At 58.2% G+C, this 14,798-nt stretch overlaps 1 protein-coding gene across 2 annotated transcripts; it reads right to left on the minus strand.

Annotated features, from left to right (window-relative positions):
- Nucleotides 1-3,779: 3,779 nt before the first annotated feature.
- On the minus strand, nucleotides 3,780-14,650 carry NEK8 (NIMA related kinase 8). Of its 2 annotated transcripts, none has more exons than XM_064394909.1 (15): nucleotides 14,466-14,650; nucleotides 14,003-14,208; nucleotides 12,847-13,079; nucleotides 12,077-12,208; nucleotides 11,683-11,891; nucleotides 11,204-11,283; nucleotides 10,753-10,934; nucleotides 10,406-10,556; nucleotides 8,974-9,050; nucleotides 7,708-7,825; nucleotides 7,320-7,470; nucleotides 7,044-7,207; nucleotides 6,681-6,839; nucleotides 6,423-6,581; nucleotides 3,780-4,858 (listed from the first exon to the last, which is right to left on the minus strand). In XM_064394909.1, exons 1-15 carry the CDS (start codon nucleotides 14,510-14,512, stop codon nucleotides 4,830-4,832), a joined length of 2,097 nt encoding a protein of 698 aa, XP_064250979.1. In that variant the 5' UTR covers nucleotides 14,513-14,650; the 3' UTR covers nucleotides 3,780-4,829. The 2 variants fall into 2 exon arrangements, with proteins under 2 accessions (XP_064250979.1, XP_064250980.1); XM_064394910.1 differs by lacking the exon at nucleotides 14,466-14,650 and adding an exon at nucleotides 14,325-14,343.
- Between the last annotated feature and the right edge of the window lie 148 nt (nucleotides 14,651-14,798).

Raw genomic sequence — 14,798 nt, forward strand, 5'->3', positions numbered from 1 at the left:
TCCGCGCTCCGTGCCCGGCTCCGCCCGGAGGCCGGACGGGGCGGTGGGACCGGCCTGAGCCCGCCCCGCCACGGGGAACGGCACGGCACCGGCACCGCCCCCCGCCCGGGCCGCCCCCGCCGCACGGGGGGGATGCAGCGCTGCCGGGGGCTCGGGGGGCACCGCACGGGGACAGCCCCTGCCAGGGGTTTGGGGTGCAGCCCCCCCGGGGGCTTGGGGAGCGCCCCACCGGGCACAGCCCTCTGGGGGGTTCGGTGCCCTCCGCACTGGGAACGGCCACCGCAGGAGTTTGGGGAGCATCAGCATCGCATCTCACACGGCCCCCTAGCCCCCTGCAGCCCCCCCTGGGCTCTGCGGGCACGCACTGCGGTGTCCTCGGTGTCCTCGCTGACCCTGCGGTGTCCCAGGGGTGCCACACTCCTGCGGGCAGCCCGAGGCACGGCCGGGGGTGGGATACAGCTCCCAGGGCTGCTCCTGCCACAGAGCAGCTCCTGTCCCAGCCACCACCCGCAGCAGGACACGGAGGGGCTGCCCTGAGCCCTCCATGCCACAGGAACGAGGGGGACACACGCTCCTGTGGCTTTGTCTTGCTGGGGACTCTCAGCCCAGGCTGCCTCCCTCCAGCCACGGTTTGTAACTGAGCAAGAGCCTGGAGGAGGGAGAATAAAAGCAAATCTGTCTGGCTCCAGCCCCCTCGTCACTCTTTGAGAAATCAGAGCAGCATATGGGAGTATTTGCCCCTTTCCCCAGAGATGGAGCCGAGCAGATGACAGGCTGTGAGCATGTGTTAGTCCCACCAACGCTCGCTCCAGCCAGCTTCCCATTAAGGGCGGCAGTTGCTCCAGACCCAAATGTTAGCAGTTTTCAATTAGCAAATGGCAGAGGAAAGGGATTCCTGGGGGACACGCTGAGCAAGTCGAGCTCTATCACTTGTCACTCAAGGAGCTCACGTTACCCTTCTCCCCGAGAGGCTCTGCTTAAAATAAAACCCTGCAGCAGCCCGGGGGGAGGCAGCCTGCTCGCTGCCAGAGCTGCCAGGGAAGGATGGGTGGCTCATTTTTGGGGATACCCTGAGGGATGGCAGGTTGTTCTGAGCTGCACTGGGGCTCCCAAATATCAGGGAACCTTGCACTGGGGTACACTGAGCACGAGCTGCCATCAGCAGGGGATTTTCCAGGAGACGTGAGCTGCTGCTCAGATGATGGAGAGCACTGAGCTAAACTTTAACCAGCTCCCAGTGATACTGGAAACCCGACAGGTAAAAACAAGTGACAGTGGGCAGCTGTACAGGGAGCAGTGGGGTGCAACAGCCACCTAGAACTGGGGTTGAGGTGCTCCCCAGCAGGGTTTGCTCGGGGCTGTGACACCCCCAGGGCAGCAGCCCCACGGTCCAGCTGGTTCTGCCGCTCTGTGCCAGCAGAGCCCGGAGCCAGGCTGTCTCCAGCAAGAGATAGGCACAACCCAGACACTGTCCCTGACACGCTGTGACCTGGCCCCGACTGGAAACTGTCCCTGGACACGACTCTGGGACAAGGTTCAGGCCAAAAGGACAGTCCTTGGTACCCTGGGGGTTGATGGGACTCCAAAGACAGGACACATCAGTCCTGTAAACACAGGCAGCCTGTGCCTCCGATGACAACCATGAAACAGCCGACTTTTATCATTATTTACTGCTTCTCTTTGATGTTTTAAAATTATTCTTCCCTAACCTCACCGAAGAGCATCTCTGCTAATTAGCCAGGAGCTGACAAAGCCATCAGAAGGTGCTGGCTGTGCCGGCAGGGCGGCTGGGAGGTGTCAGACCCTGCAAACAAAGATCCCTCCTTTTCCCCTCTCCCCAAGCAAAGCCCTCCCCGCGCTCCACATCACAGCCAGGCATTTGTCTCACACAAAGGCGACACTCAGGGCAATTCCCTTTGTGGAGGTGATATGTTCCCTGTCTCCCGTGATGGGTCACTTCTTGAAACCAGCTGAGTTCGGAGAGGCCTCTTGTCCTCTTCCCCAGCCTCTCCCTGCTACTCCATCCCTCCGCCTTCTATTTACCTTCAACTGGAGGGACAGAAAACCGACGCTGCGGCTCCCAAACGAGTTCAGGTGGAGCCCTTGGCCGCAGGGAAAGGAGTGGGGAGAGTCCTCTCCCGGCTGCTGGGGCCTCGTGCCCAGGGAGGGCAGGGCAGGGGATGCAGGCAGACCGACAGAGGGACAGCAGCCGCACCTCCTGCCTAAGCCTCGTGGGAATGAGGATACGACCTCGACAGAGGTGCCGGAATCAAAACAAATCAGCTGCGGGATCAGCAGGCAGCTTCCTGCTGCAGTAATGGCCCCAAGTCAGCAGGATCTCATTTGGAACAGGGACAGCCTTTCCCTGGGTGACAGTGGCCAGAGGGGACCCGCTCCAGGATGCACCAGAGGGACCAGGCAGCCTCATCCCGCATCACCTCCCCTTCCCCTCCAGCCCTGCCTCCCCTGGGCAGGGAGAGCCGCGGGGACAGCGATCCACCAGCAGCTCCACACAGCCCAGAACAAAACAAGGATAAAGGGAGAAGCCCCGAGACCTGCAGATTTCTGCAGGGAAACAAAGCAGCCGACGTGAGGAATGCAAGTGGCCTATTTGCCCGGGCTGCTCTCTGCCTGCGGCAGCACGGACATGCCTCGGCTTGTCGTTCCAGGAGCTTTTGTTGCTCGGGGCTGGGGGCCTCTTTGTTTCCTTTACCCTTTCGCTAGGCTTGGTCACAGCCCGGTATTAAATTATTCAAATGATCTCGCTGGGCTTCACAGCTGAACTCCTGTGTGGAGAGCCCGGGCTGTGAAATCCCGGGGGCTCCTGCCCTCCCCGGAGCCCCCAGCCCAGCACAAAGGGCACTGGGCCACACTGGTTTCCCCAGTCTGGAGCAAAGGAGCCCAATATTCAAGCTGGTGACACCTCCAGTGTCAGCACTGCAGTGCAAAGGTGTCATAAAGCCATAAAACCATTCACCTAACACCAGTGCACTGATAGGAAGCAGGCGGGGGGGCCGCACCCCTGGATTTGGCAGCCCAGCCAGAGCAGGAAGAGCTTGGCTCCTGAAGCAGTGGCATTCTGGTGCCACCACTGACAAGACAAAGGGTGTTAGGCCTCTGTCCTGCCTGCTGCTGTCCTGGCAAGGCTGCAGGAGGAACACAGCCCCTTCCTATGGGGTGTGTTTGAATGGGGTGTGGGACAAGGGGAGCCCTGAGAGCTCTGCACAACACAGGCAAGAGAAATCTGATATTGGAAAGGAGCTGGAGCTGCTGCCAGCACCACACAGGGAGGAGAGGCAGTGGCCCAGAGAGGCTTTGAGGCAACTGAACCCAGCCCTGCAGCCACCCTGGTGCCCAGGTTGGTCTGGGAAGGGGAAGCACCTTCCACGCCGAGCCGTCTCCGTAACCTGCAGCACAGGAAAGTGCCAAAGGACTGGCAGAACCTTTGAATTCCAGCCGGCTTCCTGGGATAGCAGGGTGTAACCGCCTGAAAAGGCAGCTCCACCAGAAACAAAAAAGGCAGGGAAAAACCCATGCACCCACCCTGCCAGGAGCCAAAGAGGGAGGCTGTGTCTGCAGCCAGGGCTGCACACGCCTCTCCCGGCCGGACGGGACCTGCTCCCTTCCCAGCTGGAGCCTGGCAGGCGAGGGAAGCACGGGCAGGAGCTGCAGAAATTCATTACCTTCCACATGACAGAGGGATCAGTTGGCTTTTACCAGAGCCCGTCGAGGTTTCCCTCATTGAAAACAGGAAAGAATCACAAAAATAATTAGAGAGATTTCATCTCAGCCAGCTTATGAAAGCACCGACTTTATACACAACAGATTGGCAACAGCACAAAGATGGATGTGAAAGGCAAGAGCATTTGCAATGTCAGACAGATCAGAGACAGAAGCTCATCAAAAAATGGCCCAGGGCAAATGTAAGTTAAAAAAAGAAAAGAAGAGGAAAAAAATAAAGGAAAGGAAACGACCCTTCTGGAGACAAAAAACGTGACTTCTGTCCATAGGACACGGATGTGCTTCTCCTGCCCACAAAGACCCCTGGTGGAAACTCATCAGTTCACTGGACAAATCTGGGTTAAAAACTTTAAGTACTGACGATCACTGGCTGTGTTTTGCTGCCTTCCCTAGCTCAGCTGGGAGCCAGTGAGCCGGTCAGCAGCAGGACTGAGGAGCCTGAGGACAAATGTCAGCTGGAGGATCCTCCAGCGACCTCCTGGGGCCAGGGGAGGCTGTAATTGGAAAGCTCCAGGCAGCATTTGGGGAGAGCTGTGCAGCACAGGGAGGCCAGCCCTGCAGGCAGGACCCTCCAAAGTGTGCTCAATAAATGGGTGAAACGTTTTAGGGGGGGATGGGAATGGACAGACTTCTCTAATTAGCAAAGAGGTTTGCATTTAGTCACCCAGCACAGCGCCTGGGGCCCTGACTCCAGACGCTGCTGTGCAAAGGCTGACAGCTCTCTCAGACACGGAGCTGTCAGCCTGGGCTTTGTAACCAGAAACAGCTTCCACAGAGGAAAACAACCTCTGTGCTCCTCACTCTTCCACACAGGCACTTCCAGCAGGGAGGGGAAGAGCCACGGTGTGACCCCCTGAAGGCAGCACCAGAGCTCTGGGCACATCCAGGGCCGTGACTCTCAGGCACTGGAGGTTCACAGTGACAATTCAATAAGTGAGACCAGCTCTGGTTCCTTGGGAACCATCGTTAGGAGCTCTCTGTTTCCAGACTGCAGCCTTCAGAGGGCAGCTGAGGAGCTCTGGAGCCTGGAGTGTGTCTGAGCCAGGCCACCGTGGGCAGCAGGAAGAGCAGGATGTGGCTGCTCTCACTCACTGGGAAGGCGACTCCTCCACGACAGCTGAAACAAAAAAAGTAAAGACTGAGATTTAGCTGGAGGCCCCACCTTAATGAAGCTACAAGAAGTGTTCTGCCCCACACAGGCATGATATCCAACAGATGGGCACCAAAATCCCTGTCCCTTTCCCTACAGGAAGCTCCTGCAAGGCCTCAGTAGTGGCACAAGCGAGGCAACGCCCAGCAGACAGAGCCCAAGCAGGATGAAATGCAGTCTCCTGAGGTTTGTGCTCTCCTCCTCTCCAGCCTGGCTTCTCCCAGTTATTCTGTTTGCAGTGGGATTGAGAGAAGGGAGCAGCAGCAGCTCATGATAACCTGGGCAGCAGCCCAAGCCAGTCAAAAGTGGAGCTGGCCCCATGGGAGGAGCAGAACAGCCGCCCCAAAGGTAGAGTGCAGCTCGCCTGTGCCAGCACCCTCCCAGGCCAGATCACAGCAGCAATGACATCACATGGGTCACCAGATCTCGTGTGCTCGCTGGAGAAATTTCCAGGCAGATTGTGCTGTGTGAAAGCCCAAATCTCAGCTCTTTACAGAGCTCTCAGTGCTTTTTTGCATGCTGGTTGCTGAGAGATGCTGGGGCAGGCAAGGCTGCTGCCCTCACACCGCTGAGTTTGCACTCCTGGTACTGGGACAGGACAAGGTTTTGGGCAGAGGGACAGCAGTGGGGCTACACACTCAGTCCCTGCTGTTACAGTGCTGCAGGTGGGAGCCCACAAACCAGCTGCCACAGAGCACAGGGCAACTCAAGCAGCGGAAGGGGAGAGCAGCCTGCAGTCTTCCTGCAGAGACAAAAACCTTTTACTCCCATGACAAATGCCCTACTTGTTCCTGAGCCTGGGGACTCGGCCATTCCCCGTCCCCTTCACGTGGCAGCACACATCACATGAGAGCTGGGCACTTGCAGGGGAGGCAGAGCCAGGGCCATGGGGCCGGGCCTCCTCCCCTCCGGGCTGTAATTAACCTCCTTGAAGTGGGCTGGGGCTGCAATCCCTCAGCCCAGGCCAAGGCCATAATCAGCCCAGCACAGGAGGAAGAAAGGCCCCTGCAGCAGTCTGGGCCAGGCTCCTGTTGTACACCCAGGCAACGGAAGGGCAGGTCACGCCACGGGCACGTTTTAACCCAGCTACCATGCTGCCTTTGGCCTGAGCAGAGAGGAACCACAAAACCATTGCTATCTTTTCCAAACCACAATGGAAAGGCAGCAGCCAAAATGACGCCTCAAATCTCAGCTTCTATTTCAGCAGCATCAATTAGAGAGCTGCTCTTTTTGGATACTGAGTGGACTGCTGGCACCCTGGCTTGGCCAGCCTACCTGTCTGGGAGTGCACCAGACAGCCTCTGCCATCCCTTTGCTCCCCTTGCCCAGTGGGAGAGGCAGTGTCACAGAGTTGAAGAGCAGCAGGGGAATTATTTTGGGCTTGAAGTTATTTCTATTCATCTACAGCTCAAGGAGGACTAGAATAACAGTGAGTTACATGCCAGGGTTACTCAGCACAGCTCCAGTCACAAGGCCCTGTGTCTGGCTGGGTCCTCATGGCAGGAATCACAGGAACAAAGCCTTTACTCACGCTTTACTGCCAGCAGTGTGTTCCCGTGGCAGCAGGCAACGGAGGTCACCAGGTATGGATGTGTCTCCTCCAGCTGCACTGGCCTTGGCACTCCTGTTTCCTCATCCTTCCTGCCCAGGCGTCCCCTGGCTCCTTTCCCCCACGTGCACACCTCGCCGTCTGCAGAGGGATGGAAACTCCTCACTGCACACCTGCCTTGGCACAGCAGAGGCCAGCCAGGGCCTGCTGCAGCCCAGGACATGGGGGCTTCAGCCTCACCTGCCCCGATGGCCACAGTGAAGGCATCTCCACAAGCCACCACGGTGACCTTCATGGTCTCCAGCCCCACAACCAGGTGGGGCACGCGGCTGTTGCGGCAGGAGTTGGTGCCCAGCTGCCCGTGCTGGTTGCTCCCAAAGGTGTAACAGTGGCCAGAGGCTGACAGCAGAGAGGAGAGACACAACTGGGTGTCACCTGGGACACACTGAAACCCCTTGTTTCTGTCTCCAGGCTGAACATCCTGCTTCACAGAGCTTCAACACTGGGAGCAGGGTGTCTCTTGAGAGACTGCCCATGGGAAACAGGCAGAAGGAAGTCAGGGAAAATGCAGGTGTCCCCCCTCTCAGAATTTGTCACCCTCACCTGTGACAGCAGCTGAATGTGCTGTTCCAATGTCAGCACACACAATGGGCTCTTGGTTCAAGGGGGCTGACTGGGCACACACAAACACAGTGGCCTCCTCCACCTGGTCCTCTGGGGAAGGCTCCTCTGCTGAGCTGATCCGGTCTAGGCCCAGCTTGTTACACCTGCACAGGGAAAATCTCTAGAATCTCACACAGGAATGTCTTCTGGAGCTTCTTGGTCACAAAACAGACTCAGGAAGGAAAAATGTGGACCACAGATGCTCACCCCTCTTACCTGTTGCTCCCACAAGCAAGAATCTGGTTCTTCACTGTGAGGACCATGGAGGAATCGATGCCACAGATGACCCTCTGAGCCTCGTGCTCTGGAGGGACTGTGACCTGCTGGGGGCAGTTGTGGCACTCCAGGGTGCCCAGCCCAAGCCGACCTGGAAAGAGGAACAGAGCAGGGAACAGCTGATGGCAACACACACCCTGAGCACAGCTGAGGGATCCCAGAAAGCAGAGAAACCTAAAGCATGGGGGCCCTGGTATGCAGCAAAACAGCTGCAGCTCTTCCACAGCCACCCACTCTGGCACATCTGGAGGGGACTGCGGGCAAGCAGGGCCAGCAAAGGGAGTGGGAACAGGCACAGACCCTGTTCTGCAAAACAGACTTCTCTTACCGTTATCCCCCCTGCCCCAGGCAAACACTTCCCGTTCGTTGGAGACCGCCAGGACGTGAGATGCACCACAGGCCACCTGCACCATCTCGTAGCCCAGCAGGGCCTCCACAATCTTGGGCTGGCAGGGGAAGAGCAGCAGCCGTCAGCCGAGACCTCCCAGCCTGCCTGGCTGCTCCCATCCCTCCCACCCGGCCCCCCCAGACTCAACTGGCAGCATCCCAGTTTTCATCCAACACAAACAACAGAGAAATTTCTTTTTTTTTTTTTTTGGTTCCAAACAGTCTTCAAAGGGATAAGAGAGTACGTGCACGCAGCACAGAAGATAATGCAAACATCTCTGGGGCGGAAGAAAGCAGCCAGCACGAGAGTTTGGAGAGGGAAGAGGTTCAGCAAGGGTTGGGATTCGCCCCCCTGCCCATGTGGGGAGTGCCAGGGGCTGTGAACGCCTGCTCTGAGCAGGCAGGGGCTTGGTGCAGGATGTGTTGGCTCAAAGGCTCTTGTGCAGAGGAGCTGTGAGCTAACGGCTCAGATTCATTAGGGTGTGGAGGGAGCAGGATCTCCACATTTCACCGGCCCCTGCTGTGACCTGCTGTTAGATCTGACACCTCGCCTCACACTCATTATCGTCCTCAAGTGAAAAGCACCGTTTGTTGGGATCTGGCTGCTGCTTCCAACTGGTCTCCCCTCCCCAGCCATAAGCAGGGAGCAGCTCAGCTCTGGGAGGAGCAGGAACAAACGGGCCAGCTGACCACAGTGACAAATGGCACCAGTCCCCGGGCTCGGCTGGGAGCCATCGGCTGCTGCCACATCCGAGGGCAGGCGAGGAAGAAGCTGGAAGGGAGCAATGAGCCCTCAGCCCCAGTGCTCCGAGCCAATCGGAAACACACAGCTCTTCTTTAAATACTGGCTCTTTTGAAAAATAACTTTTCTCAGTGAACCCTGGCAGCTGCAGGCCAAGAGTGAAGCAGGCAGGTGTGTGATTGGAGGCAGGCTCCAAGCTGGGAGCCTGCCAACAGCAACCACAAGGCAGCTCTTGACTTCCCCCACGCTCAAAGGGATCTTTGTGTAGGGGGGAGAGAAAGAGAGAGGCAGGTTGGCTCTTTTAAAACCCGCAGTGACAGGGAGAGGAGGGGGAGGGGGTCAGATGCCAGAGCATGCCTGGGATGCACATCCCTGGAGCTGGGATGAGCCCCCTCACGTGGTGCAGAAGCCAGGATCCATCCTCTACCCTGGGGGAGCAGCACGCCCAGCACCCTCTCCACTAACCTGGCTCACATCCGTGAAGTTTCCGTGCCCCAAACAGCCATTGCTGCCGCTGCCGAAGGTCATGATTATCCCCCTGTCTGCAGGAGCAGAAAGGAGCCCTGTCAGAGGCACACGTGAGCCCCTGCAAGGCACACACGAGGTCCTGGGAGGTGACACGGCCAAGGGGTGGCCATGGCTCCCAGGACATCGGACCCACTCTGACTCAGAACGAGCTGCAGGGGCCACAAAGCCTTCAGTGAGCTTCCAGGGAGCTGCAGGATCTCCCAGAGAGCTGCAGGAGCTTCCAGGGAGCTGTAGGATCTCCCAGAGAGCTGCAGGAGCTTCCAGGGAGCTGTAGGATCTCCCAGAGAGCTTCAGGAGCTTCCAGAGAACTGCAGGAGCTTCCAGGGAGCTGCAGGAGCTCCCACGGAGCTGCAGGAGCTTCCAGAGAGCTGCAGGATCTCCCAGAGAGCTTCAGGAGCTTCCAGAGAGCTGCAGGAGCTCCCAGGGAGCTCCAGGAGCTTCCAGAGAGCTGCAGGATCTCCCAGAGAGCTTCAGGAGCTTCCAGAGAGCTGCAGGAGCTCCCAGGGAGCAACGGCTCGACAAACAAACAGCCCTGATAAGAGTGCTGAGATAACATTGCTGCAGCTGTGTGTGCAGGAGCTGAGGACCCCACGGTCTGTCAAGGTCACAGAGGCACTCCCTGAGCAGCTGCCCAGCAGAGGGGTGGCAGGAAACGCCATGGGAGGTAGATTAAACACGTGCCCATGGAGTTTGCCCACTGTGTATCTGTTGTTTGCTGCTCTGACCCCCAGGAGAAGAGCAAACAGAGCTTCCACAGGACCACTGGGAGGGCTTTGCTCACAAACACGGCCTTGGACTGGTGTGTGTGTGCTCCACTTCCACCCAGAACACTTCCTGGGCTGCTCTGAGGGGGCTTCAAACCCTGCTCTCCTGCAATTTGAGGACAACCAGCCCTGCAGCAGCTCGCAGTGACTCCTCACTGTCACACCAGGCATTGCTGGTCACTGCATGTGCCCTTGTCACACTCAGAGTATGTGACAGAGATTCTCCTCACACTGCAGTCCCCACTGTCAGTTCTGGTTTCAGGTGACACCAATGCCAGCAAGACAACAAGCACAGGAGATTTCATAGAATCATAGAGTAATTTAGGTTGGAAAAGACCTTTAAGATCACCTAAGTCCAACTGTTTGTGGCCCTCCCCACACCAAACAGTTTGGGACCAAGGTGACCAGTGTGGCATCACAGGATGTCTGTCATTTCTCACTCCTACATGAGAGGAGCAGCAACATGAGAGGCCACAGAGGCCTCTGGGTCACCCCAGCCCAGAGAATCTCTCTGGTCCCACTCTGAGCAGGCTCCCCAGGCAGTCCCACTGGGTTTTAGAGGGTTCTGGGAGCCAGGCAGGTGGAGGCAGGAGGCAGCAGCTCACCTGTGAGGCAGGCTGTGAAAAGATCACCACAGGACACGTGTTTGATGGTCACTCCAGACTGGCCCTCCAGGAAGCGGGACACAAACTGAGGCTGGAGCTGCTCAGTGGCTCCTGGGAGAGAAGGACCCCCAGCAGCACCCATGGGAGGAGCCTGATAGACAGAAACCATGGAAGAGCTGGGCTGGAGAGCACTGATGAACCCCTTCCCACAGGCTTATCAGCATTACCCACACCCCGGCTGGGACTGCAGTCCTGGAGGAGGCAGTGCCAGGCTCTGTGAGGGAGCAGAAATGCCTCCTTCACAGGGATCACACATCCAAGGCTCCACGGCCTTCCCTGTCACTCACCTCCCACAGGATGAGCCTCCCAGATTTGGTGACCCCAGCCTTCTGTGTCCTGCCAGCAGAGACCTGCACCACCTCGGTGTTGAGCATGGGCAGGCGCAGAGGGGTGCTGATCCCACTGCCCCACGTGTAGATGGATGACAGTGGAGGTGGGATTCCTGTCCTGGCTGAACCACGTCGGACACCTGTGGGGCACAGAGAAATCCTTAATGTGGATCCCTGACCCTGCTCCCACAGGAAAAGTGACAGCACCAGCCAGTCTGGGTGCCAGCAGAGCTGCCAGAGCCAGTCCAGTACTGGTCCAAGGGGCTGCAGGGCTCCTCCAGAGCTCAGGGAAGGTGACATCTCTTAAGTTCCTCCCTCCAGAACCCTGAGTGCCTCTCTGCCTGGTGTCATCCAAAGGAAAGGGTCCTTCCAAACGGAGCTGAGTTGAACACACCATGCCAGAACTCACCCCTCTGCCTGGCACTGCTCGCCCGTCCCCCTGCCCGGCTGTGGGTCACTGTGGGCACTGGAGCCAAGGGTTTTTCAGGCCTGCCAAACCAAAATCCAGCCTTTAATGTCCTGCAGAGCCCTGGATCACACAATGTCTGGGCACAGCTACAGCAGAAGCCACGGGTGAAATCACTCCCAGCACTGCTTTGTGCTTTAAACAACCTGAGGGAGAGGAGCTGGCACCAGCTCACTTCCCCCTGTGCTCACAACTCTGTTTGCTGTCACTGTGATGACAAGCCAACACCTGCCATGGCACCTGCCTGGCTCTGAGCCCCTGGGCCAAGCCTGCCAGCAGCAGCTGCACGTTAGGCAGCAGAGGAGAGCTGCACTGGGAAAATGCTCCCTTTGGAGCTCAGAAGGGAGGCAGTGAGCTGGCCAGCCATGCTGTGGGCTGTGGCAGCCCCTCCCAAGGGACACTGAGGTGGCAGTGTCACTTGCCTCCTCATTTTGACGCTGCCCACATCTGTGTAGAGGTTCAGGAGGGGCCGGATGCAGATGGCCTGGGCCATGATCTCGTTCAGCTGGGGCCGTTTGGAAGGATCCAGGTTGAGCATGCTGAGGATGAGCTGGCGCAGGTCGGGGCTGTATCGATCTGATATCGGGGCAAACGTCCCGCTCATGATCTTCAGCACTAAGGCAGGAAGGTTCTGGAGAGAAAACGAGAGACAAAACAGTGGCTGGGCAGCCAGGGGCGAGGCCAAGGAGGAAGGAGCTCTCAGCACTGCCCTCTGCCTTCACACTTGCCGGCTCGCTGAGAAGTGATCCCGGCACACATTTTCACCTCTGTGAGAGGCCACGGCTCCCCGTGCTACGTGTAAACCACATCTCTTACCGCAGCTTCGAAAGCCCTCTTGAGGCTGGCGAGCTCGTAGAGCACACAGCCCAGGGCCCAGATGTCACTCTTCTGGTTGTAAGGCTTCCCTTCACAGAGCTCCGGGGAGATGTAGCACGGAGTTCCCACCACCTACAAGAGACACAAATTTACCACAGTGCAGTGAAACTGGGGCAGAGAGGTGGAAAGGGGGAGGCTTGGTGCAGAGCTGGCTGGAACACCACCAGCCAAAGCTCCACAGAGCTGGCCTTTTGTTCCCTTGGCATCAACAGCTGCCTGAAAATCTCAGTGAAAAACAAGAGGATTTGCCTTTCCAGTGACACATACAGTGATTGCCTCTAATTTTGCTTCTATCCACTTGAGAGAATCAGAGCCCAGAGCGCTGAGCGTGACACACACGTCTGCTCAGATTAGCCCAGGTGGGGAAAGACACTAAATGTCAAGCAGAGAAAGGAGATTAAGGCAGGGTGGGAGTGCACAGGCAGGAATTTATTTGCTAAGGATGTGTCAGACAAGTCTGCAAACACCACCCCAGCAGGAGCCACCCTGCCTGCCCTCACCAGTGGGCCCAGACACCTCACCCTCTCCCAGCTTTGGGCAGGTCTTCCTCACCTTTCTGCAGCCCACAGAGCCACAGCAGACTCAGGCACAAAGACATCAGCCAAGAAACAAAGCAGCACTGCCTAAAGCCACTTCCCAGAGAGGACTGTGAGCCAAATCCAGAGTTTCCAGCCTGCTGCCACGGGGTAAGAAGCTGCCCTGCCCCTCACCGTGTAGGCTTTGCTCTTGCTGCTGAGGATTTTGGAGATGCCGAAGTCTCCGATCTTGACGATCATGCGGTGCTTGTCCAGGAGGATGTTCTGGGTCTTCAGGTCCCGGTGCAGGATCTGCTTGGTGTGCACGTGGTGCAGGGCCAGCAGGATCTGCACGAAGAAGTGCAGGATGGTGTCCTCATCCAGCAAGGAATTGCAGCGCTTGTGGATGAACTCTGCCAGAGTGCCCCCTGCAAGGAACAGCAAAGGGCTGTGGGCACAGGGCAGCACAAACCTGCCCAAAAACTGGGGGGATTTTGCCATTTTGGCATCCTAACAAGCCAAGCATGTGGGAAAAACACATCCTGGTGGGATAGGCAGCACATCCTCCAATGCTCCTGAACAATGGCAGCACAGCTGGTGGGAGGAAGAAGCAGCCAGAGAGAAGTTATCGTTGACATGTTATCAGAAGCAGGAAAAAGAAACACTAAAATTACAGCTCTTGGGAGAGGACATAAACCTCCACGGCAGAACAAGACCAGCCTGTTCTGCAGAGCAGAATTCTTGCAGTCCAAGAGGCCACGTGGCACAGAGAGGCCCCTGTTGGGAAGGGGAGGTCCAGATTCAGGGCTCACGTACAGCTTCTAGCAAACCCTCATGCAAATGTTGAGTTCATCTGAAACTCCACAGGAAATCTTGTTAGAAACGTGGGGCCAACAGAGTTGACACAGGGAAATGTGCCTGAAGCCTGAGCCAGGGCAGATGGCAGCATGCTGATCAGGGACAGAGAGGTTTGAATCTCCTTGTTCTGGATATGGTTAGCAGGTGTAAGGCATAATCATGGACGTTGGAAGGGACCTTGTGAGGTCACTGCTCAAGGAGAGCCACTGAGCTCGTCCAGGACCAGAATCTTTTGAGTATCTCCAAGGATGACTCCACAACCTGCATCAATGCCTGGTCACTTGGCTCACTGTCAATTTGGTGTCCACCAAGAACCACAGACACTCTTCTACAAAAAATGTCTCCTCAAGAGAGACAGGCTTGGTCTGCTGGGGGTGCAAAACCAGTGTTACCAGGAGCACAAGGTGAGACCACAGCAGCTTGAGCCAGGTGCTTGGCATGCCCTGGCCGTGCCAAGGAGCAGCTGCAGGCTCCGGGGGACAGCAGGGCCCACCTGGGGCGTACTCCATGGCGATCATGAGCGCCTTGTCCTCCAGGAAGTTCTCGTAGTACTCGATGACGTTGGGGTGGCTGAGCAGCTTGAGGACCTGGCACTCGTTCTGCGCTGCCAGCCGCTCATCCTTGCTCATCTGCTCCACCGGGATCTGCTTCAGGATCACCAGCTTCTGGTCGGCCTTGCGCAGGCACAGGTGCACGATGCTGCGGGGACAGGCACGGGGCCTCAGCGCGGGGAGGTGGGGCACAGCACAGGGCCTGGACACCGCCCTGGGGCCACGCAGGTCGCCCGCAACCCCCGCGCCCCGGGTGCCACGCACTTTGCGCCACGTCCCCCCGGCTGCCACACCCCGGCCGACCCCGCAAGCGCCTCGCTGCCACGGGGGCGCGGCTTAAAGACGTCCCGCCCGGAGGCAGAAAGCCTGGAGACGTCCCCATGGCCCGTGTCCGGCGCCCCTCACCCGAAGGCCCCTCTCCCCACCACCCGGATCCGCTCGTATTTCTCCATCGCCGGGCCCGGCTCCTCCCGTCTCCATGGAGACACTTCCGCGCTGCTACGGCGTCCGCGGGCGGACAAACCGCGCCGCGCGTGCACGGCGCGGGGGCTCCATGTTTTCTGTGGGGGGCAACGCCACCCCCCGCGTGGTGACACCCCAGTGCCACCGGCAGCCGGACCCGCTTGGGTCTGAGAGAGACAGAGCAGAGAGAGGGGTCTGGGGTGCGCCGGGCTGCCCGACCGGCTGCGGGATGCCAGCAGGACCCCCCGCACCCCCAGAGAGCGGCGGTGTCCCCAG

The sequence above is a fragment of the Passer domesticus genome, chromosome 19, assembly GCF_036417665.1.
Source record: "Passer domesticus isolate bPasDom1 chromosome 19, bPasDom1.hap1, whole genome shotgun sequence".
NCBI lineage: Eukaryota > Metazoa > Chordata > Aves > Passeriformes > Passeridae > Passer > Passer domesticus.